The sequence below is a fragment of the Rhyacophila brunnea genome, unplaced genomic scaffold (genome assembly GCF_057557595.1).
Source record: "Rhyacophila brunnea isolate RB1 unplaced genomic scaffold, BYU_Rbru_1.0 scaffold_9, whole genome shotgun sequence".
NCBI classification, from domain to species: Eukaryota; Metazoa; Arthropoda; class Insecta; order Trichoptera; family Rhyacophilidae; genus Rhyacophila; species Rhyacophila brunnea.
In genome coordinates, this window is record NW_028233361.1 from 37,916,203 (window position 1) to 37,943,628 (window position 27,426).

At 32.6% G+C, this 27,426-nt stretch overlaps 1 protein-coding gene across 1 annotated transcript in view; it reads right to left on the reverse strand.

The window, feature by feature from the left end:
• Positions 1–27,426, reverse strand: part of Hexo2 (beta-hexosaminidase 2) — a 67,861-nt gene that overhangs the window by 32,180 nt on the left and 8,255 nt on the right. Inside the window, exons 2-3 of the mRNA XM_085960054.1 lie at positions 12,005–12,120; positions 6,716–6,904 (exon numbers count right to left, since the gene is read on the reverse strand). Coding sequence (XP_085816180.1) covers positions 6,716–6,904; positions 12,005–12,102 — 287 coding nt within the window. The 5' untranslated portion in view covers positions 12,103–12,120. The remainder of the gene's footprint in view (positions 1–6,715; positions 6,905–12,004; positions 12,121–27,426) is intronic.

The window sequence follows — 27,426 nt, forward strand, 5'->3', positions numbered from 1 at the left end:
ATCTGTCTATCAAAAAATTCAAATAAATTTCATAAAACAAAAATTTGTTTTTATGGTAACATGTAACTTAAGCTTTACAAATTACACTCCGTTACCATTTCGTTCCATTCCGAAAATGTCCCCAAAAAAGTTGAACGTTAACTATTTTTCATTTGATTATTAAATAACGAAACTTATTTATTTTTCCAATAAAATTTAGTAAAAGTGATTATTGTCTTTAAAAAAATAGCAGAACGAACATTGATTGGTTTTTTCAAATACTAAAGGAAAAATGCTCTGCCATTATAGACATAGGGTAACGGAGGGGAACGAAATGTGCCCAAGAATTAAAATTCAATAATATTTTTTGACTATTTGTAGTTTTATTTTGAAGTGTATGGTTTTTTTAATCTAATAGAGCTCTTTTAAGTGATAAAAAGTGTTTCATTCATGTTTTAAAAGCTAAGTTTCGTAGTCACGGAACGGAAACTTATTATGCCCAATTTCATAATAAAAATGATATAAATATTGTATTAATCAATATTTTGCTGAAAAATTGCTATCACCAATTCAGCAATAGAACAAGGAATCTGCTAGCTATATAAAAATGGTTAATTTGAGTGAAAAAATAATATTACCCAAATTTCAAACATGTACAAACTTTGGCGAAAATGCCCTGATACACTGTTAAAAGAATAATAACCAAACAAAAACAGTGTGTCAGTTGCTGTGTTGCCAACTGTTCTATAATATAATTATTATAATTTATAATTTTTATAATTTTCGTACCTTTTACTTTACTTTTTATACTGTTATTCTATATTTATTTCTTCTTTACACTGTTTAATACTATTTATTTGTTTTCAAATGTCATGTTATGAACGTCTTGAATTTGTAATTTGTAATGTTCACCATATGTAGAAATTAATTACTTAATTTGATTTTTTTTGAATTACAGTAAAATACAATAATTTTGATTACGCGATGTACCTATGTAAAATACTATATATTTTAAGAATTCAAAAGAGAAAATGTTCCTGTACTAAAAAACGATGGATCACTGGTCATTCATGTCATTAAAATATCTTTATAACAAGGGTTTTCATTATCTATACGAGTGATTCCTAAATTGTGTTGTTTGGCAAAACCCTTATTATTTTTGCGTAAATATCATAATAGGCATAATTCTGGTAGTTATACACATTCACAAACACCGAGAGTCTGTTGGCGCCGCAGGCGAAAATGTCACCTCCACGGAATTTACTTCAAAAGTTGTATTATTCGCATTCTGCTGGCTCTAAAGTTGTCATCTAATTGAGATGCATGTCACGTCACTGTCACGTTGTTACGGCAAAAAAATAGTCTATAGTTTCGTCATTTTGCAGAATATTTTGAACGGTCACCACCTCTCTAAATTCAATTATAAAGAGTGCCAACTTCTTATTTATTAACCATTTATTCCCAACTTATTATTATTGTATTAGTATTTTGAATTATTGTTAATTATTCATGCTAATTTCAATTAATTTTAACAGATTCTACGTGTGCGTACGTTAAAATTACTTGCAATATTATATCCATAGATAATATTTTGAAGAGAATCCAACCTGCAGACCATATATAATAGACAATATTCGTATAGAAAATAGATAGTACCAACCTCTAAAAACAAAAAACGTGATTTTGACATGATTCGAAAAAGTGTAAGTAGACATCTAGAAAATAATAAAAACGTTCAAAACGTTATGCAGGTGTCGATGCAGTGCGGTTCAATGTGAAGTGACCTCATTGTTGTTTTGGTGATTTCGGAAGATTTTGCGAACTGACAATCTTCGTTTAAAGGTTCAAAATGTGCTACGGGATGGGACCATCAGTCTGATAACATTTTAAACACCAAGAAAAAAGACATTACACACCTTTTCCCGTAGCGGCAGCTTATTGTGACGTCACGTGATAGTCCGCAACATGCACCATAATAATATAATATTTCGCGCATAAGGAATGTATACCCTACCTATCCGCACGTGACGTCAACGTTGAACATAATATTCATAATAATATAATATTATTATGTTCAGGTACTTACAAGTTTTTATTTGGCGTTTGGTGGTAACTTATATTATTTTTAGATTTATTGGTATTTTTCTAGACCAGTGGTTCTCATGTGCGACCCCCAGAGGATTTTGCAGCGGCCACCAACATGATTTTCAGTATTTAATTTAATTAACTGGGCTAACGTTGAATATGCGTTATTGGAAATGAGTCATGACCAAGTACTTAAAAACCATTTTAATAATACCACGGTTGAAAAATTTTGATCGAAGTTATACGTTGACCAAGAATCAAGTCAATTCAAACAATTGGCAACAATTGCTTTATTAATATTGTCGATTTTCCTACTACTGTATACTGTGAAAGATCATTCATAGTAATGCACTTCATAAAAAACAAATATCGAAGTCAGTTGACAGAATATGTAAACTTAGAAGCAGCCATGCGGCTCGCATTGGAAAAAGAAGTATTGAGGAATTTCCATTTGCATTATTTTTCAATAAATATATTTGTACTAAAAAGTTCAAATGTCTTTTATTAAATGGACTTCTCTATAAATAAATTGATCTATTTTTTTTTTTAAATAAAATTTAACTTTAATTTTTTCAATCACAACAAAAGTGAAATTTGGTGCGACCACCAGACGTTATCATAAAACTGCAGTGACGTCCGTAGACAAAATACCGCCCCTAGGCAGCACCAAAATGCCGCCCATTTTTTTTTATACAGTATTATTTAGAATTCTTTCACGTCTCCAATATCTAAGAAATGTGTTCTATGGATACATTACTTACTAACAAAATATATTATACCACTAAAATATACAAAATTAAATTTAGATATAAAAAGCGAATAAATATAACAGGTTATCATGTTAGATCCCAAATTACCTAAATCACCAGAAGTCTGAGGTTCTATTTGGTGGATATTTCTGACACATTTGGTCTGTGCCATTTAGCACTACACAGAGTTATTATTTTCATACCATTTTTACTATACGACACGTAAATAAAATAATATTAGCTATTTCTATATATACCAAATGATTCTGCACGATTTGCCGCCCTTCGAGTAACTGCCGCCCCTGAGCAACGCTCAATCTGCCTACCCCCACGGGACGTCACTGTAAAACTGTCAATGTCAATTGTGTGGCCATAGTTAAATTTCACGTGAGAACCACTGTTCAGAAACAGACACAGACGCTAAACCAAGAGATGTTACGGAGGGTTGAGGCTTTCGAGATATGGCTATACTATAGACCAGGGGTCGGCAAACTCTTGAACCAAAAGAGCCAAATATGAGTGGCACAACGATTAAAAAAAAAAAATTTCGAGAGCCATACGTATATTTTTATAAATATGATTTATTTAAATGAATTAATTACATTTTATAATTACTTATTTATTAAGTGAAGAAGATTTCCCGAATAAAACTAACGTAAATACTTAATAATATATATTTTTATTGATGACATTATAAATATAAATTTTACAGAATATGAATTACATACAATTTTTACGCATTCCTTAAAACTAATGTGAACAATGACCTTCCTTGCATTTCTTTGGAGAGTGTGTATGTTTGGTATGTAACTTGCAGTTTTTAATTTCAGGCGCGACTCCAAAAAATTCTCATCAGTTATTTGGGTTCTCTAAATGCTATTTATATTATTCATGTTTGAAAACGATTGTTCACATACATATTATTATGTAGACTCGAATATGAGTTCAGAAAGCTATTCCATAATATGTATTAAAAATCGTAGTATCTACCTTATGTAGATTTTTTAGAGCGCCCCACTTGTGTTGTGAAATTTTTTTCTCTCCAAATCCTCAATTTTGGTGGCAAGACCTACAAATGTTGAGCTCCATAACTATTTGCTTGTTAAATCCACCAATAAAATTGTATTTTAAAAGTGCTCGTGTCAATATCAAATGGAGAAAAATTTGGTTTGACGACTTTTGCAATGGGCGGATTTAAAACAACAACAATCATATCTTTTTGCATCAACCATCACGGAGGAAAAATTAGGCTCGCGATAATGTCATTATATAATATAATAAGTGTACAAATCAATGACAAAAAATTGTGAATTTTGCAAAAGTTTTTGTAAAAATTGGGAATTTAGCAAATAGCCGCACGCCAATACCCAAAGAGCCACATGCGGCTCGCGAGTCGCGGTTTGCCGTCCCCTGCTATAGACGCATCCTCAATATTTTTTGGACTGATCGGTTGAGAATTAATATTGATGTTCTCAATCGAATGGGACAGGATTGAAAGTTTCTACGTAGAATCAAAACCAAAAATCTACAATACCACATTATGAGAGGACAAAAGTATAGCATTCCCAAAGTAAAAATCAACAGTAAATGCCGCACTTCGTCGCTTAAGAACCTCCGTGATTGGTACAGTGCAGCTGTGCAAACTGTTTCTGGTAGCAGATGATAAGGAAAAGATCCCCTTGATGGTGGCCGACCTCCGCTAGGAGATGGCACAATAAGAAGAGAACCTAGTAGCTGCTGTTAAATTATCAATATTTATTTATCAACATTATTATTATTTATCATTATCAACATATCATACTTTTAACGTTTAATTAACACGTTATAACTGATTGTCTTTACTGCTATTATTAATAATTAAAATTAATAATACATGTTTGATAGGTCCGTAATGTGTTTTCGATAAACTAATGTATATTTTTACAAGTTCACTGTCTTCGTTTACTTGATAAATAAACGATTATGATAAATTATTATGTTCAGTGCCTACGCAGTTACATGATACTAAATTTGGTTTAAATATTACAAAAATTGCGATTGTGCTACTAAAAAAAAGTTTTCTGTGGCATTTACAAGTTTTATGTTAGCTATAATATTACAATAATATGCCGTCCCAAGTTAGTTTGGGATATTTTTGATAAACTTAAAGGTTAATAAATATGCTAAATACTTACACATGCCTAATTATGTTTAATCATCACATTTATGCAATGTTCGATGAAACACCCTTGTGTATCCATTGGTTTCTTTTCTGATCTTTATGCGTTATGCCCGACAAGCACTTTTTCTAGACTACTCGTAATTTTTGTATTTCTCTTAGTTTATGTTTCACACGCCTACGGAATCGTTGGTGGCACACATTGGATGAACACTGTATGCTTAAAGTCCCGTTTACATGATTCACTTTTGACGATCATCGCGGAGGAATCATCCCCAGTGACCTGTGGAAACGTACACATTCATCAACGAATCATCGAAAGTGATCATCCGGAATCAAAAGTGAATGAAGTTCAACTGGTTCTACTTTTCGATCGTTTTGTGTTCATTGGGGATGATTCCAAATGTGCTATTCATGCGCACTTCGCCCCTGAGAACTGTCATCATATCCCCATGATATTACGTAGCATTTGCCCATGTAGGTTTTATCCACCAACGGCTCTTTTACCTATTCGTCTTTCTCTCGATGAAATTTCTGCATTCATATAATAAACAATCACAGATTGTTTGAATTCCAATCTGCAGCGTAATTTCACTTGACGCCATTTTGGATGAATTGTGTATTTCACTTTCAGTGACACGTGTAAACAAAAAATGAACGCCTGCATTCAATTCACTGCGGATGATCATCCGCAGTGACTCGTCTAAATGAGCCCTAAGACACAATGGGAGGTCACTTTTGAAGATACTATTGAGGCGCCTAAATGCCGGTTGGGTTCTGTGAGCAATCTTGTTATACGAATATTATTATACAGTCGAGTTCGGTTATTACGATCACGGATATAGCGAGATCTCGGATGTAACGTGGAAACATTCGTTGATTTTCTCCATACATTTATTCACTTTTATAACGAGCCCCTTATCGAATATACCGAGCTAAACTATCGTCAATTTTTTTCTTAAAACTGTTAATGGGTGGATCGTTTAAAAAGATTTCGACCCTAAGCAATAAAATCCGACCGGACAGGATGCAGTCGGGTAAAAGTATCCACGCATATGGCTGAAAAAAAATCCAAGGATTGTGAAGTAAGTAGGTACCTACATGAACTTCACAGAGTACAGCTGCGAATTGCGGATATCTATGAGAATGTCGACAAATTGAAGGTTGTCCTGGCGGTGGGTAAGACGGAAGAGCTAGGCAAAATTGTAAAGTTATTTAACAGAATAGGAGTGAGGACTGAATAAATAAATAAATAAATAAATAAAAAAAAGTAGGTAGGTACGAGTACCTACCATCGTTCATTACAATAAACAACTTCTTTTGTAGTTTATGAATGCCTTGCTTGTTTCGGGGAAAAATTAATTTCGACTTTTTGTGTTATGTGACCGCTCATTTAAAAATACCTATTCTCTGATATAACGAGTAACGCTTATAACGAGCAAATTCAGTCGGTCCCATCTTCCTCGTAATAACCAAGGTCGACTGTAATGTAATTCTATAGTGTCATGTAATAACTAAGAAATATCTTTGCCATAATACAAAAAATACATAACTTTGCCATAATACAAAATACCAACATGTGTTTCTCTTTATCACTGAAGAAATATATTATGTGACACACACACACACATCAAGCAACCTTCTGATCTAACATAACATCGGGGCTAAGACAAAATCATCATCATCCCCCCGATAAAGTATACATGACATAATGATACCACGATGAGGAAATAAGTCTACCAACCTGATTCTGTTGGGATGAAAGACCACCAGCTGGTCCATGAGTGTGACAGGACCAGTCGGGCGTGGCCAGAGCGAGCCGTGGTGACCACACGTGAGGCGGCACGCTGCCGGAGACAGCTGGGATGGAGTGGTTCCTTCGCCGTTGGTTCGCGTGCACCGCCCATCCACACAGTTCCAGTGCCATTGTCTCCTGTAAGAAAAGATCGATAAGTTTACCAATCTAAATGATAATGCTGACAACGGGTGGGCACACATCTGGTCCTTGAGTCCGGACTATTTGTCAAGAATAATAAATTTGGCAGCTTGATCCAATTTTACAAATAATACTCCTCATCGCTTTATTTAATTGATATCAAAATTACGTTAATTAAGAGGCCATCCATGGACTGGAACCGTATGCAGTTTAGATCCGTGTGTCATACTAAACTTATGATTTTTGATCATGAAAATATATTTTCACTAAATTTTTGTGTTTAAGTGTATGGTATGAACGGATACGATCAGATGCTTATAATAATATACTTTGTGGAAATATATTTCCATGACCAGAAAAGATAAGCTTAGTATAAGCACACGGTTCGAAACCGCATACGGTTTCAGTCCATGGATGGCCTATAAAATGAAAACATGAATAAACCATTTCTTTTATTCAACGAATAATTCACAAGATCTTGAGAATGTAACATTCCATATATTGAACATACCGAAACATATAGTCAATAATAACGCAATTTGATATGCATTTCATGTAGGACCTATTAGTTTAAATTGTCGCAATTAGATATGAGGCTCGTAGAATAATTGGTTAATGCACGGTGGCGCGATACGGTATACGGGTTCAAATCCCGTCGAGCATCGTATTTTTTTCAAATATCATTTTTTCTAGTGGGTATATATCTGAGGTGTTTTCAAATTATGTATGTTCAATACCTATATGGAATGTTACATTCTCAAAATGTTGTGAATTAAGCGCAACTCACATTGAGGTGCATGTCGCCTACTTTTACGGGCTGCCGCTACGGGAAAAAAAGTGTGTCATGTCGTTGTTCTTGGTGTTTAAAATATTATCAGACTGATGCTCCCATCCTGTAGCACATTTTGAACCTTTAAACGAACATTGTCAGTTGGAAAAATCTGCCGTAATCATTAAAACAACAATGAGGGAACTTCACATTGAACTGCACTGCATCGGCACCTGCATGACGTTTTGAATAATAAAATATAATATTTTGAATATAACCCAACCTGCAGACCATAGATAATATACAACATTTTCATAGAAAATACATAGTGCCAACCGCTAAAAACAAAAAAATCTTGATGACGTTCGAAAAGTGTAGGCATGTGGAATATTATAAAAACGTTCAAAACGTCATGCAGGTGCCGATGCAGTGCAGTTCAACGTGAGGTGACCTCATTGTTGTTTTAGTGATTACGGCAGATTTTGCCAACTGACAATGTTCGTTTAAAGGTTCAAAATGTGCTACGGGATGGGAGCATCAGTCTGATAACATTTTAAAAACTAACAACAACGACATTACACACTTTTTTCCCGTAGCGGCAGCCCCTGACAGTAGGCGACATGCACCCATTGATATACTACTAGATGAGGAGTTCCCATACAATTGTCATTTTAAAAATGTACCACAAAAGAAGATATAACGAATATCGTCTTATAATATTTCCTTGTAGGTGTAATGCGTTAAGACCGTTAACATGGATTCCTGAATTTCACCCGTATTGCCCTGGCTGTAAAACTAAATTTGCGTTCTTGGAATAGTGACCCTAAGGGTGTCTGCAACCCAAAGCTTGCAAGCTACCAAAAATTCATGCCTGAGCGGACAGAGCAAGTCGTCATGAACTGACTATTAGTTAGAGTAAGATGCAAGCTAGATCGGGCTTACTCATAATTATTGCCAGGCCGTTTTTGAGACAAATATCGCTGTCGAGTCGCTGAAAATCGGGCATACGATACAGGCATACGATTCATCCAGTAGTATATCAATGCATGCACCTCAATTTGGGTCGCGCTTTATTCGTTGAATAAAAGAACTGGTTTATTACTATTAGAAATGGACTGATTATTACGCATTATGGGTTAATCTCTTGATTGTTAACAGTGGTGGTTAGAATTTTAAATATCATTGAACGTTGTTTATCATTTCTATGCCGGAAACAGCTGTGTTGTGCATGTGGAGATAGCTACTGGTGATGTGAATTTTGGATTGGGTGTTATCACCATATTTTTTATGTTAATGCTCATTAGTCAAACCACACTCGAAATGTGATAGTGATAAGAACGAATGAAGATAATAATAGTTTTAATTCACATATTATTAGAAAAATAAGAAACATTTAGAAATGTTTTGATGTATTTAAAAAAATCGTACTTATCATTCAGATATTGAGGGCTTCACATGCAAAAGCGCCACTGTTTACTTTTTGCGAATTCTCAGTATCAATAAAAACGATTCACAGGTTTATTTTGATGGAAAACCAAATTACCTTAGGTTTTATTAAGAAATTGTATCTGCAATTTACCGTTAATAATGATGTAAGTAATCCAAATAGGTATCTGTACTGGATAAGTAAATATTTAAGAAAGTTTTTTTGACAGTGGTGGGTTTGCACGTAACCTTTAACCCTTACAAGGCAGCTTAGTGAGTTTTGTAATTTTTTAGATTTTTTTTCGTTAAAATATTATGTTATTAAAACCGTGTAAAATTTAATAATAAATAGTTATTTTTTAATTTTTTTATTGAAAATTGCAGTTGAAAATGTAGCGGAATGCAGAAACATTGTCATTAGTTAAGATCATTTCTACTGAAAATAATACCATATTTGAAAATTTTCTTTCCTATAGTTTAGGTAAATTATTTTATAATAATTGTTAAACGATGACAAAAATATGACAACTGCATTTTATAAATGCAATAACTATAACTATAAATATATATTAATATTTAATTATAATACTCTTATGTTTCCGTTATAAGTCATTATACGTGATTCCACAGGCAACGCAAGATATTTTTTTAACATGGTAACACTAGCGTCAGGTGTCATTCTATCATCTGGCATCTTGTATTTCTGCGGGCTGGCGTATAAAAGTAAAATAATATTCTGCAAGTACATGACAAACGAATTAACACTATCAATATCCATATTGAGATACATTGTTAAATGAATTTGAGTGTATGGACTGTTTAATAGATTTTATAGAATTTATTTTGACAGCAGCTGTCAGTGGTAAATGGTAATACAGAAGGGGGCGTGTTCATAACAAAAGTAGTCTATGGTTAAGGATTCCTTAACTCTATACTCAGTATACTCGGCAACTTATTTTTAGGATGGAAATCTTGGATTCTGCATAGGGCTCATAGTCACAACAAACAGCAAACTTCAAGTGAGGCCACAGAAAGAGTCCTACATTACCGTAACATAATGGAATATCTCAAATCTTATATATTTTTTACAATAGATGGTGTCCGTTTAAATAATAATAACATTGTGGTTGAAGACATATACCAAAACGCCGTATTGTAAAAAATATTGAAAACTGTGGTATAATATTGAAACCACAGAGGCGGGTTTGCAGCGCACTATATTGAATAGAAGCGGTTTTGCTCGAAACTAAATTCAATCTGACAGTTCATCTTGCCATTAATATTTTAACACACTCAATAATAATTACTAGCTGCCTGGACAAATACCAACGAGAGCAATCAATGTGGTGTGGTGTCAGATTTGCTATTAATTGTTAATGAAAAATAAAAGTACTTAGTGGAATGTTCATATTTTGGTTTGAATATGAGGTACATAAAAGTGTTTATTTGTCTTTTAGTGAGTGTACACAGTGCCTGGAGATGCCGAAAAGCGAAACCCGGGTCGCAAAAAACGACTCAAATGGAATAGTATAAAACTAAAATCTATTAGTAGGTATTATTAAATAATTTACAGATATGGTGTTTGGTTTTAACGACGTGGTATGTTGACAAATTACGTGATGATAATTCTCGGTACCGTCTATGTTGTTTGTCTGAACAAAAACGAACCAAAAGTGAGAGTGAGAAAGCATTCGACACGCTTATATCTCCGCAATATGCATTAGAGTTAGATAGAATTTTTACGGCTGAATTAATTATTTTTGTACTCGTCGCGTACTGCGAGAACGTGTTGCTGAAATTTATTGTTTTTGTATTAAGTAAATATAAATTTAGTGGTAATTATTTTTAGTTAATTTAGTAGAATATATTATGGTTAACTATGTTGTGTTCAAATCTGGTAGCCGCACTGAGAAGCAGCACGATGGTATAACGTTTCATAGTTAAGTTATTAATAATAAAATCTAAATTCTACTATGCGTTATATAATATGCAAGAAACACGGCTTTATTTTGCCGAACAATACCCATTCTCTTTATATTATTACTCTTAGGTATAAACTGTAATGAGATAATAAAAAAATGCGTAGTCGGCTACTTTATTATATTGTACATAAAATAAATTTAAATGAAAATCTTACTTTTAATCGAAATTTACGAGTAGTTTACGATCCCTTAGAAATAACTTCGCGATCCTCGGGGGGGGGGGGGGGTTTCTTTGAAATATTAATTTAAATATTATTTGTTTTTTGTAGCTTACATCAATTGCATTGACACAAGATCACATGGACAAGTAGTATCGTTGTCCTTGATTTTGAATCTTTTGAGGTACCTACTTACATATTGATTAATTGCCTCATGATGTGTCAATGCTTGCGCAAGCTCGAATGTCATCACATTTTTGAAGTTATGCCTATTTCTTTTGGGGCAAGAGAGAAATCGAGAGCTGCGCGCGCACACCGTTAACAAACGCAAGTTTGATAGTAGAATTGTTCCGTTTCCTAGGCAACGAATTTATTATTGTCGGCCATTTGAAATTCCTTACGTAAACAAACGATTAAATGTCAGAGTGACAGTTTTTACTTTAAGAATAAAAACAACGAGAAATAACAGTCGAAGAATCCAGGTTATCACAAGTTTTGTTTTCATTTTGTTACGCCAAAGAAGTATAACTTCTAAAGCGCGTACATAAGTACACGCACCGATTTTCTTTCTTCTAAACTGCATAGCATCTTATCGGGAACAATTTTTTGGTTATTTGTCCTATTTTTGTTTCTTTATATGTTTTATTTCATTTATCTTATTATATCTCATCGTACCCAGGGGGTTGCGAGCTCGTGGAGTTTCACTATTATAGTTAAGACGAACATGACTACAGAAATAAACTATATTAAGTTAATATCTTACCAGCCAGATGATGTGTTAACTGATGAAATCGAACTGGTAAAGCTGAAGCAGCTCAAGAATACGAAGAAAAGAATCATCGCCTGCCGAGGAGGTTCCATCTTCTGGCAGGATTAATCCTAGAAAAATAAAAAAATTACATTTGTAATAATTAACTATTTTAATGCTACCCTCGATGGACGAGTGGGAATGGGTCCTCTCATGAAGCTGTGGGTCTTGGGTTTAAATCCCGAGTCTAAAGAGAAAATTGACACGTTGTTTTTTAATGTGTACTAATAGGTTGAGGTAGTGACCAACATATATTTCTCGTAAAGCGAAAGAAGAAAGGTAAGGTCAAAACAAATTGGATAAATTATTGCTAACATAACATTACCTACCATTAACTCATGCATCCATGGAATGTAATCCATTGTTTAATGCTTATCGTTTGCTAAACAAAGCCGTTCTCGTTTCGCGCAAAAATAATAATATGTATTGATATGAAAACTGCTCATACTCCATTTTGTAAATTATATTTCACATGTACTAGTTTAATCATCCGCCCATCAGTAGTTGTTGTACTATAATACAGTCGAACTCGGTTATTACAATCACGGAAATAGCGAGATCTCGGATGTTATGAGGAAACATTCGTTGACATTTTAATTTATGATTTTCTTCACTTTTACTTAAACTCTGTCGATCGTTTAAAAACAAAATTTTCGACCCTAACCAATAAAATCCTACCGGGCAGGATGCCGCCGGGATCGAATCACGTTTATGACACTAGTTAAGTGCTAAGTACCTAATTGGTGTTTTCACCGACAACATTGAAAAAGTATCCACGAATATGGTGTAAATTGTATGTAAAAAATCCAAGCTTTGTGAAGTCAGTAGGTACCTACATAGGCTCATTACAATAAACAACTTATTTTGTAGTTTATGAATGCCATGCTTGTTTCGGGGATTTTTACGATGGTTTTCAATTTTTTTTATGTTCTATGCTTAAATAGAACGTGACGCGAAAAATGTAATAAAACGATATAACGAGTAATGCTTATAACGAGAAAATTCAGTCGGTCCCATATTCCTAGTAATAACCAAGTTCTACTGTACCTATCTATAAATTTGGGAAGTTTTACTAGTAAAATATAATTTCATTAAAGTGATTTAATTAATTAAAACTATCATGCGTAGGTAGTAAGAGTGCCCCACGTTGATTCTAAATTTATTCGTTACCTTTTCGTCGTTCGCGCTAGTTTTTTATGTTTTTTAAAGTGCCGAGCGTCGTCGCGGCGTCTAAAACCGACGTCGTGACGTCAGCAGACGCCCGACGACGTCAGCCGGCGAAAAATAAGGTTTTACTACTTATGAGAAAGTTGGCAACGAAAGCCGTTGGCTTTTACTACAGAGCTATTTAAAACAGTGTAAATTATTGTAAAATTGTATTCTTAATATAAAATGTGGGCGTAAAGCGCATTGGTCGATTCATTCGTAGTACCTGCCTATGCCTATATAAATGAAACGCGTATTTTTTACTTATAATTGAATCGTCGTATTAAAATAACATGAAATTAAAAATTCTGATTTTAAATGCAATATACAGTAGCGTATCGTGGATATAGAACAGTGATTTTATTTTTTTTAATTCGCGGATATTAATTCAAAGGGTTAATTAGAAAAGATACATAAGTAAGTAAGTAGTGAAATCTTCAAATAAAGTGCCGCCTCTTACTATATAATACTAGCAGTATCACCCGGCGCTGCCCGGGAGTGAAATGGTTTAATATTTGAAGATAAAAATTCTAAATTTAATACGTAGAGTTCAAAGGATTGAATTAAAAAAAAGTAAAAAAGTAAATTAGAGATTTTTAATTTTAACATAATATAGTAGGTATATTTTTGTACATTTATTGCATTTAAATATCTTAAAAAGTAGTAAGTACATATTATTCAATTTATTATTTTAAGGTTTTTCTATATAATATAAAATATATCCACCCATAGTATAAATAATCCAATCTATCATTCCAAGGCTTTTCGTTATGCAATATTAAATTTGTGGCTTTTCCATTTGGTGCCAAAATATATAGATATTTACTTCTCCCCACGTTTGATGCCGCTACATACAATTATTGTCCGTGAGTGAAGCATTCCGATATAATGTGGCAGCACTGCGACGCCCGCGTCATCCTGCCGATAAGTGACTCTAATAACACAATTATTTGCTTGTAACTTTGCCATTTCACCTCCGATTGAGTCGAAATAAACGCCAATATGTTCAGTAAAATATGGAGGTTGCAGCATCTTCCGCATTCAAGTCCCTATACGCAGCGACCTTTTTTTTCGCAAAAACCGTAAAACTGTCCCCGGCTGCAACGACTGAAATTCGAGACCAACCAAACCATGCACTCCGGCTCATTGGCCTCCGTCTACTGTCCAAATTTTGTAGAAATGCGACTGCGCGTGTGAATTTGTATAAAGAATAACCGCAGGACGGTACATACAAACATCCAAATTTAATATAAGTAGTCTTAAAATTATAGTATAGAAACCACAAATTGTATGCAATTTTATTACCTTCTCCATTTTATTATTTCTAGAACGCATACATGCAAACAAAATTTATTAAAATTCTGACATCTCGGTGATCTCAATGGAATATTCTCACAAAAGTGTTATTATTCGAGTCCTTTCCATAATATCCGCCCCCTTATATTGTCAATATAAATATCGTATGATATACCTACCTACACAAGACTTAATTGGAGGTAATAAATAAATAATTATTTAAAATATAATATATACTGATTTTCTACACTTCTGATAGGTAGGTACCCACACGACTTATTTTAAAATTTGAAATATAAATCAATACTTGCAGTAGGTCACTGTAACGGTAGAATACATATTATTTTAACACATTAACATAAACCAAACGACCAGTGCATAGTAGGTGGCGAATTTCATTATCGAACACTCAATTAATCAAAATTTGAGTCGAATTCTTGCGGAACCCTAGGCACTGCTCGCGGAGCCCGGTTGGGAATCATGAAAATAAATAAATTACTTAGGAATTGGAATACATTAAAATACTAGTTTATACTAATAAACGTGGAGGGATGAAAACACAAGTAGACCAAGTCCACTTTTGTACGAAATTGAGTTAACTATACCAAGAGGTGCGTTGAGAGGTATTTCGAAAAAAATCGACCATGTACATTTTTTAATATTTATTGAGAATACAATGAGTATTTTTGACTTTTTTTAAAACTATATAGTTTATACTTAGCTATTTTTCAAATACTTCTTCAATTTTTTTTAAATTATTGAGTACTTACATCGTTATGTACCTACTATTTTTTTCGATGTATTCAATGATTGGATATATTTGAATAAAGCAATACGACAATGACCCTCAAATAAATTTGTCTTTTATTTTATACTTTAAGTTATTAATTTCTCTTGAAATATTTTTTTTCAATGAGTAGATCTTAAAATAAAAAGACTTTTCAAAATAATATATTATGTAACTTGGTCTACTTGTATTCTTACACATAAAACATGTTTTTTTAAACTTCATTATCCTAAAAATCATAATATATTTTGGAAAACACAATACTACATTGATTATTGGTTATTTTATTACACTTAGAAACCTTTCAAGGAAATGTATAAATTAATTAATGGTAGACAAAAACGTTCCAAACAAAACAAAAATGTCACTTGGTTTACTTGTATATTCAGCCCTCTGTTTGGAAAAGTACAACAATGTAAAAAATACAAATTAAAATTACATCTAGTGTCCTCAGTCTTAATTTTAAATACATATTAAAATCTTTAGTTTATATTTCAATGGTCAGGTTTGCATATTGTTAATCGGGACACGGAAGTGATGCACTAAAATGGAAAGCGACCATGCTTAAACCTCGAATGTACCGACAAGGCGGTTGGGATTGGATGAATACATCTAATCCAGTGATTCCCCACCAGTGTTTCGCGTAACATCAGAGCACCGAGAATTGTATCAGGGGTTTCGCGAGAATTCTCAAAACGTTTTAAAAAACCTAACTCAAAAAAAAACTTTTTTCGCAAAAAGTGTTACAGTTACAGCACGTCATTGAAACGCCAATAAATAAAACTATTTATATTTTTATAACAATAAAAATTAATACAGAGTGACACTGAGCAAAATAGTATGGCAAATACGTTTATTTTGTACCGTAATAAATGTTAGCTAGCAGTGGCGAAGGGTGACTTTTGGAAACAGGTAGGCTGTGGAGAAAGCACACTTGATAGATGTATTTACGGGAAATAAGAAGATGATCCGACATAACTACTGATGAATAGGTAGGTACAGAAAAACCGATGAAATTTCAAAAGCTCACTGATGGTATAAAATTAAGCAATTAATTTGAATTATGTATTTTCTTAAATATAAACGCAAGATACGCTCAAAATATATTGAAAATATCGGTTCTTGTGAATCTGTTCCATAACAATTTATAATTTAACCCGTAAACTAGACATTTTAAAATACTTCTATATTTAAAAAACAGATTTAGATACAATATCAGATTTCAACTTACATAATTGGATGAATAAATTGTCTTAGTCTATGAATAAACTAACTGACAAATAAAAATCACGAGATAAATTATTTATTATTTTTAACAACAATCAATATATGTGATTGAATCCCTAGAAATTATTTTTTTAAATTATCTTAAAATTATTTTGAATAAATGTGCACTTACGTAAAATGTAAGCGCTCCTTAAATAGCTTGTCAATTTATATGGGCCGCCGCAGACGTCTTGAAATTATGAGAAACAAACTTCATATAAATAGTTATCGATTCACGCGAACGTAATCCATACAATATGTGAAGCGAAACGAGATGTCGCTTATTTTTTTAAACCTTCGAGACATGACATAAATGGTGCTTATTGAAATAGTGGAAAAGATCGTATAATTATTATGAAAATTATACGATAGCTGTCGTTGGGTATATTGAATATATTATTATGTGATTATATTATTTAATATGTCAATATAAAATTAAAAAATATTTTTCTTAAGAAGGTAGGCTTTAAATAATTGCCTAGTATGGAGTCTTCGCCACTGTTAGCTAGACACGGGTTCCCCGAGATATAAAAAATGCTTCAAGGGTTCCGCCAAAGAGAACAGGTTGGGAATTACTGCTTTAACCAATCACTGAATGTGTTATAATTATGTTGATTACGCGATTTAACGTGTATATTGGTGTTAAATTGACCGTAGTGAGTTGGAATTTTAAATAATGAATTGTAAAAATAAATTAAAATGGATAATCTGTTATGCTCGTATCCCACAAATTACACAAATTACGATTTTTTTATTGGTGTATTTCCGGAATATTATTATAATAACGTATGATTATTTATACATTATAATTTTAGACCCTGTCGTCATATTTGAGTTTTATTTGTGTCCAATGAATAAGGGGGATCCTATATGCCAATGAAATCTCCCAATATTTAAGCTCGATTTTATATAAATAAAAAGGATTTCAAGTTATACAAATTTATATTTTTTTTATGAAAATCGATGTTTTTTAAAATAGATATAACAAATATTAAAACTATGAATTAGTCAAAAATCTAAATGGTGAAAAATTGAAAACTTAATAAACTAAATTTTAATAATAAATATAACCATACAAATAATGTCATAATAACGAATTATGACATTATTATATTATGTTTATCTTTGGCATAAAAAAAAAATCTTTTTAATGTTTTCAGGTACATATTTATTAATTAAGGCGATGTCTTTGGCCTAAATAACACATATAATGTGACTTTTACGCCATCTATTTATATTTAAAGGCATCTACCATGAATTTCTAAAAATCTGTTACTAAAAACTTTGGTCAGTTTCAACCAGATGGCAGTGAGTTACCATAACTAATTTTAAAAGTAAATTAAAGTTGCCAGTGGAATGGAATTCTAGATGAAAAAAATTGCTAGACAAAAATTCATTTACATATTATTATTTAAGAATATAATAATATATTCTAATATAACCTCTTGAGACCCGAGGGAGAACCAGCCATCAAAAAAAATATTTCTTTGATTTTATGGAAGAGAAGTATTAGTCTATTGACAAAAAAAATTTTTTAGGTTTTTTTTTATTTTATAAAGTAAAACATACTATATGCACATACCAGGTCACACTGCAGATGAATATTACCTACTCTATAAACTTAGGGAAGGTAAAGAAAACAACTTGTCATAGGTATATTTACACAATAAAAACAATACAAAAACATTATAAATAGGATAATTAAATATATTTACACTTAAAATTTACAGTTGAAATTGTAAATTATCAAAAAAAAATCTCAAATTGCAAGCTTCGTATTTTTCCGCTAGGTTCTCTGTAAGCATATATGATCCATTAAAGCTATACCTCAGCTGAGGCATGGTCTAAAAAGATTGTGACTAGGCGATGCGCGGATTGCGGGTCGCGGGTGCAAATGACGAGAACCGAACAAAATATATAACTTGTCATAAAAATTCAACATGCGTCCTTTTTATGTTATTATATACTTATTATATTCGTAATAATAATAGTATATTCATTGACATGTTTTCTTTTTCAAGTACATGCGAAACGTTTTTAAGTCATCTTTACACGATTTAAGAACATATTCATACGACTCCACCACAAAAGAAATTGACGTGCGAACAGGTCGACTAAATCTCTCCGAATGGCAACGCTTCTTAACGCTGCCGAAATTTCGTTCCACATAGTGTTGAAAATTATTTGCCGTTTCACTTATGTACGCTCTTAATGGGCCAAGCAGCATTTTTGTAAAACTGAAATGCCTAATTGATTTTGAAGTTTCGTCTTCCAAAACGTTCATAGAGCATAAAACCCAGGGCCGCATCCTCGCTAGTATAGACCCTGGGCTAATATATATTTAGCAGCCCTAAAAACTTATTAAAAACGTAATTTTTTTTAAAAAATGTTTGTTTTTAAAAACTTGTTTGGTGCGTTATTCATTTCTGGCATCATGCGTAATGTTATGTACCTATTAGAATTACAATCTCTCGCGATTTTTTTTTCATGAATACATTGCCCCACTTTCGTGAAACTCAGTGATTCTAAACCATACTTTAATACAACGCTTATTCTGCCGTATCCGTGCAAGTAATGCGACTAGACTTTTCTGGGGGGAATGGAAGGAGCCCGCGTGTAGTGCCTCCTGCACTTAAGCAATAAAAATGCATCCCATACGAAGGGAATTACAATTTAAAATGATTTAAGAATTGGAAAGTTTGACCATGGGTTTTTATTTTATTTAAATCGCTGAAAAAACAAATTGAACAATTATAGTTAACGATTTAATTTGTATGAAACAAATATTAAAGTTCAATTATCTCGAAACTAGTATTTTTGACTTATCTTAATATTGCTTTCAGATAGCGATAATATCATTTATGAAGATTGTAATTTTTAAATGATTTTCATGAATATAAAGGATACATTTTCGTAATACTTATATTAAACATAAGTATTCATTTAGTTTTTTTTTGTATGACAGAGGTGTAAAAATTCATCAATTTAAAAGAACAACCAAACGTTATAAAATAGTTATTTATTTACAGTGAAGATATTTGCATAAATATATTACTTATGTCAATCTTTAGAATGTGGGCTAAAATTTTTTTCTTAAAAAAAATTAAAAATTTATCGATTTTCGCTGAATTTTAGTGAATATAACTAGTCATTTCAACATTAACTAATTCACCACTGACGGCACAGCTGTTATGCCCTCATTAGGGGGGCTTTAGATATAATTAGCATGTTATTTAAATGCGGTAATTAAATAGTAATTAAATGCTGCGCGGCGAAGCGGATAATGTTTTGTGCAAAAGCTGTTCTAGAACTTTTTTCTACTCTACTCTCTCCTCAATAATTCATTTAGTAACTATTGAAGTTAATCCCTCCAAACCAAAACCCGCCACGCACCACACTCGGTCTTAATCGGGCGTATCACGTGGCCCTAAATTGGCGATGTGAAGCATCTAGTTCAGTTTTAGGCCGGGAATGCCCTAGGAGAAAATACCCAGGACTAAGGTTGCTACGCTCAAAGTGAGCTCTGACTGAGTTTAAAGAAGTTACTTTTTAACGCAAAGTGCCGAGGAGAGAAGAGCACGAGGAAATTATAAAAATGATTCTAGTGTATATATAACAAAAATAATGAAGCTAATCGTACGGACAGCAAAAAATATGTGAAGAGATTTTCACGCCCGCAGTAAGACGGCGCAAAATTTTTAAATGCAAGATAATTGGCCTTAGTAGCAACCAAGTCGGACGGCCCGATGTGCCCAACAGCTGGTTGGATTGACCTGAGCATCTCCTCCCGTTCGGAGCACATTCCAGAGGATGTGGTTAGCATCCTGAATTCCCCCTCCGCATGGACATTTAGTAACATGATTATTTGATTAATTTCATAAACCCACGGATTTGCCACAGCTCTATGAGGTTATTTAATATAGGTTTACTTTTAATCCAGAGGCCAATCGAACGATTGAATGAAAAATGAACCCTCGTAAAAATGTGAACGTAACTGTTCACTGTGGATGCACATATTATGTTATTAATATTTTGCTTATTAAAATAAATAAAACTAATAATTAGGTACATACACAGTTAAATTACGACACACGTACACCGAACAGATTAAATTTTATGTTTATACTAATAGTTAATCATTAATAGGATTAAATATGGCATATGAGAAGTGCCCACATGCCAAAGATTTACAGTCACTACTGAATAATTTATCTGGGAGTCGTTATGGTTACGTTGTATGCTGTGCATGCTTTCTGTCAGCGCATATTGAGTTCTAATTACGTTACTGTAATAGTATCTAATCGTGGTATTTCATTGAATATCTAAAAGTCTGATTTTATTTCACACTTCCGACCATGTCTGATCCTAATAGGAACATATGGGCACAGATCCTAATAGGAACAGAGTAGAGGTTTCTATTAACAGCTTTTGTTTTTTACGTGAAATGGATGTCAGCCACTTGCTCAACCTATTAGGTCTATACCCTGACTCACACACAAATTGAAAAACAATATGTGTACTTGCCAGACCTAGGATTCGAACCTGGGACCCACGGTGTTATAGTCGACTCTCGATTGATGGTTTAGCAGGTGAATAGTACATATTGAATACAAGCAAAAATATATTAAGAGCATACTTCGGTGAAACGGCAAATGATTATCAACTATAGGTGCGACGAAATTTCGGACTCGCTGGCTCGATCGCTGGCACTCGTTCGGACTCGCTGGCATTAATTCTTAAATCGTGTAAAGATGACTAAAAAACGTTACCCATTTACTTGAAAAAGAAAACATGTCAATGAATATATTATTATTGTTACTAATAGAACAATAAACAGAACATTAAATGGACGCATTTGAATTTTTATGACAAATTATATTTCGTTCGGCACGCGTCATTTACACAATCCGCGCATCGCCTAGTCACGATCTTCTTAGACCGTGCCGCAGCTGAGGTATAGCCTTAATATTATTATTAAAAATGAGAAAATAGTTAGTTAAGGTATGTACCGTTTTTCTGTGGTACCGATTTTAATTATTTTTTATAATAATGCCTACGTGATTTATTAACTATTCAAATTTTGAATTAAACGTGCACTCATAAATGATTTCCGCATACCCCATACCAAAGAGTCACGGAGACTCTTAACTAAGCGATTATTTGGCGTTTATTTAAAAATATTCGTTGCTAAGAAATGATAGAAAAACTATTATAAACATTTAATTTGTATATCAATCATTTACCAACAGTAAAATGTAAAAAAAAATGTCTACTTGCGCGTTTATTTATATTCGGCAATGACATCTCTCGGAATCATGGAGACCTTACGATTATCGCAGCCTACCATATTAAGCATATAAAATAATAAATCACACATAGTATACAGATGGAAAACAAGAATATAAATATTTTAAGATGTATAATTAAATTGACTTTCTTTGAAGAAAAAAAAAATAATAAAATTCACGACGGCACGGTCTATTAATGAAAAAATATTTTTAAATCTCAATCTATTATGAATTATGATCAAACATTTTCGCTCGCTGTAAGAAACCATAAACTTTTCCCCTTCTAGTTACCTAGTCGCAAAGTCGCAATAGCCGACTGGTCCAATTGAGGGTCGGGCCGAATTCACCTCTTTCAATCGAAATAACGAGAGACTTTCAGTGGAAAACATAATATTTTATCAAGAGTTTACAGCCTTGCACTGTATTCCACAATAACTAGCTATTTTAGAAAATATCATTATTAAACACATTAGCGGTATCATAGCGCATACAGCGATATGCCAATTAACTATTTACTATATAGACGATGTTATGTTATATCATATCAGTTGCTAACTTAATCGTTCAAATTAGGAGACATCCGTTTGAAAACATATTGACACACGTTGGGGGAAAATGGGCTATATTTAGTGATGGATAAAGAACCTTCTGCGAGACGCCTATGTGCACCGATATTTTGGGGCGTTGCACTACCTAGGTGTAATTAAAATGTATAAATTAATATTGATGCAGAATGTACCTACTTTGGAAGAAAAAAAATCTCAAAACCTATGTTTGAAAAATTTAGCAAACCCGCTAATTTGACCATCTTTGCTTAAACAGATGACTGTACAACTATTTTCGTTAACAATAATAATTTATTACAAATCAAAAGTAAAACATGGCGTATTTAATGGTTTAACTGAAACGTGATATTGGCTTTTGTGATGAGACATAATAATTATTATTGTCTTCAATTTTATTATTATAAGCCGGTAATATATAAATTGACATAGGATATACGACAAATATTATCCTAAACTGTAAAAATATGTATTTCGGTGTATGAAGTGTCTAAATATTGTAAATTTACAACATACCATTGTTTGAATTATTTACCAACTCAACATTCACAAAATTCATTTATTTATTGATATATAATTTTACTCATAAATAATACTTAACATAAATTGTACGCTTGAGGCCGAAATGAAAAATGAATAATCATAATAAAAGTTGCAACATTCAGTCTTTAACCAACCGGCCCAAGCCGTGGCCCTCAATATCACAAAAATGAAAATTACAAACCTCCAGCATTTAGAACACCCGAACGTCGCCGCGCAAAATAAATTATGTTGCAACGGCGGGCAAAACTTCCGTCCCACTCCAAATTAATGCTTTACATTTGCGCGAGAAACTTCGTCACACGCCTAAAATACACTCTGATCTGTTTTCCCTAACGCGCCTAAAGATGTACAACGGTACTGTTCGGTTATACGGAATACAGCGGAAAACGCATTTTGAAAATACCCGAATTACTGGATTATTTGTTAGTTTGGGTTAGTTTAGGTTAGGTTAGGTTTGGTTAGGTTAGGTTTGGTTATGTTAACCTAACAAATAATCCAGTTTATCGGGTATTTTCAAAATGCGTTTTCCGCTGTATTCCGTATAACCGAACAGTACCGTAAAACTACTACTTAATGCTTATATACTTATACAGTGTTTTATATCATATTGTTGTCAATTATGTGTGATTTTGGTGACGGTATTTTATAGCGTTTATTTAGCAGAACTCGCTTTTTTCATTTTTTTTTTAAATAATACTTAGTGAATATCACAAATTATTAATTTAAGACGTTCACAGCATGATATTTTAGAATTTATTAAAACAGAATTATATAAAAAAGAAATACCTAGATCAGTAGGTATTCAGTTATTAAACAGTAGAAAAGTGTAAATACAAAAAAATATAAATTAGATACAAGGAAGTACACCGAATGAGCTAAGCAGACCCTATTTTAAGAATTTATAAAACAACGTCCATCTATACTCATTATCACGTAGCTAGATACGAAAATCTTAAACAACAAGACAACTAACTGTGTTTTCCCTAATTATAATTATTGGTGTTGCCATTTTTTAAATTCTGATTGTCAAAAATATTTTTAATTGGCATACAATGGTAGGTACAGGTATGAAAACTGCACACTATAAATTGAATAATAATTAATATAAACTTTGCATAATTATTTAATGATTGATTTATCAGTGAGAGTTTATTTGAATAAATGCAAACGCCTTGAATAACACTTGAATTGCAAATAGGTACTGCAACAGAAAAGTTGACGTGTGCGTACAAGAATTAATTGTCAAGGTGGTTTCAATGGTTTGAATATTGTAAAAATACATGTTGAATACTGTCAGTCTTTCGTGTTTGTATATTATAATCGATACTCAAAACAATTTCGTCTAATCGGAAACGAGTAAACGACATTCACAACTTTATATAGGTAGATAGGTACTTAATTTATGTTTCCATTACGTACGAGTATTAATTTGAAACCTATCACCCATTATGCGTTATTACTGTTATGAGTTATGAATCCAAACACTAGGGGCCGTATGTATGAGATTCCCAAATTATTTATAAGCTATTTAACCGATTTTCCATCATATAGCGTATAGCACTGTTTGTGACGTAAGCAATCTGACGTCACACACCATTTAAAATGGCTGCTTCATCCGTCACTTTCAAATGCCAAATGTCAAAGCGCAATATTTCTCATGGAGAGATAAGATGGATTTACGTAAGATTACGATAAAATATCTCCGCTAAACGACCGCAAAAATAGGTACCTACTGCTGTATCTGCCATTAAAATATGTAATTGGAAGCATTCTGCATTCTTCAAAATATTATGGTACCTACCAACCTAGTTAATTATTGTAAGATAACTGTAATAAACAAGGCACAACTCTCAAATACACTGGATACATCATTAGTGTCATACGGTGATTGGTATAAATACTATAAATGATAATATTATACAGAGATCATTACATATTATAAATATCTACATCCATTTGCATTTTGCATTTCTGTCATTTATTCTTATTCTGTTTTGACATCTCATAATTTTGAATTGAAGTGAAGTTAGTCATATTAATATATATGTATTCAGTATTGCCACCAAATGGAAATATTTACTGGCAATACTTTATCCTTTCGTACAGTAGAATTATAAAATAAATGTGGTAAAATAACTGATAAATTATTTAAAGTTCATAATATTATTCATTTATAATTATTAAATTTATATGGTACCGTTCGCACACTTTCAGACACATTTACAATTTCGAAATTTTGAATTATTGATCGGGGAATGAAATTTTATAAGATTGCCATTATACGGATACATTGACATATGATGACGTCACATTAAACAACGAATTACGTTTGTACTCATGCATACAAACGTGCAGTATATAGCCTATAAGGTTTTTGGGAATCTCATGCATACGACCCTAGCTATATAACATTTAAGTACAGTTATTTACAGCAGAATAATTATGACTATGAATACGGCTATAAGGAATTATTAAGAGGTTTTAATACCGTAACGTATGAAAAGAGCTGGCGAGTGGCGACTAGTACGATAAAACTTTTTAATAACATGGTCCAGTGCTCTCTAGGAAAACATGGCAAATTTACAACGTTTCTCACAATATAGCATTTTTATTGCCAGATCTAACAATATTTAATAGAAATCTAGCTTGCAGATTTTTCATCTGGAGTATTTATCTGCAATCTAATTGGCTCATTGTTGACTTGGCCGCTTTGATAACAAGATGCCTCTGACTTGGCCGTATTTGATACTGAACGCACATTTTAAGTTGATTTTAATATACTTTTACTCCGAATTTGATACTGAAATATATATTGAATTGTGGGCATTGAAGTTCCCTATCGGAATCAATCAAAAAGTGAACGTCGCCAAAAACATGACTTGGCCGTGTTTGATAATGAACTATTGTATCCAAAACGAGGCCGGAAGAGATGCGCTTGTAATTGATGTAATAAAAATAATCAAAATAATAAACGGCAGTAGCGAAGGGTGGAGGTAGGCTGTTAAGATCCGGCATAAATAGAGCACATTAAACTTTGTTAGTCATACGTATTTGGTTTTATTGAACTAAAACTACAATTTACAGATGGTGTTCGTTGGTTTTTAAAAATCCATTAAGCCCTGCCCAACTAAACCATAATAGTTTTGGTATACTTTAGGCGATACGAAAAAATTGTGCACACTTTTCCATTCATACTTATTTCTTTACGAAGATTAATTATACATATTATTACACATATTGTTGGTACATTTTTTTTATCTAAAAAATATCCAAAGTAATATATGATTTATAATTGCATAAGTTTGTAGATTTTATAAATAAACGAGTATTTTTTACTATTGTCTATTATGGTTTGATTTTCGCAGAGTTTCATTGAATTTTAAAAACTAAAAAAACACCATCTGTAAATTGTAGTCTCATTTCAATGAAAACGAATACATATGACATACAAAGTTTAGTGTGCACTATTTATGGGGGATCTTAACAGCCTACCTCCACCCTTCGCTACTGATAAACGGTTACGTATAACAATAATTTATACCTTACAGATTCAGTGATTGTAGTAATAAAAGTTAGGATAAGTATATACTGAGAATTACAACAGTCATATGCGACAATTTTTTTCCTCGGGAAAACTTCGAAAAATGCGGCTATAAATTGCAGTTCTCATTTTCCAATGAATATGAGAAATTATTAACCTGAATTGCCACTGCCTTGCGCTACAAAGAAATTTCCAGGGTTTTTGCAATGCGTTTGCAATTGCATACGTCCTAGCCGAATTCAAATTAGCAATACCCGATGCGTATACGAATTGTCTTCAATAAGGCATTTTTCAATGCCGGCACAAATTTCCTCAGAGTAGCTGCGTGCCTCAATATTAAATGCGAGGCATCTATAAAGGCATCTAAGAAAAAAAAACTGTTGTAGGTATTGGGAATAGATGGCCGTAAGTATAATATTTAAATCAAATGCATGTCTAAATATAACATTTAAAAATACGTAATAAAACCACGGAAATACAAGTGAAAGATCGAAGAAAAAAGGTAGAATAGTAAATTAGAAATGAAACCATTTCGTGTATATTTATAAAAAAAATCCGGGAAGTGGTCGTATCATATTGTTAGTTATTATCAGATATTTTATACCAATCAATACCAAATTAATCGTCTTATTTATTTGAAATATTACTGTCTGCAATTCTCCACGAACAACACGTAATTTTGTTATCTCAATGCTATACGACCATGTATTATCGGTAAAACAGCCTAATGTGAACTTTGATACGGTGAAAAGTAATAAATGTACAATTAATTTACAATAAATGTAACCGTGTTAAATCTAACGTTTTTTGACGCCGCAAAAAACATCAAATTCTTTTAAAAAGATAAGAGTATTATGCAATTTGCGTGAAAATCAACATGCTGGCAT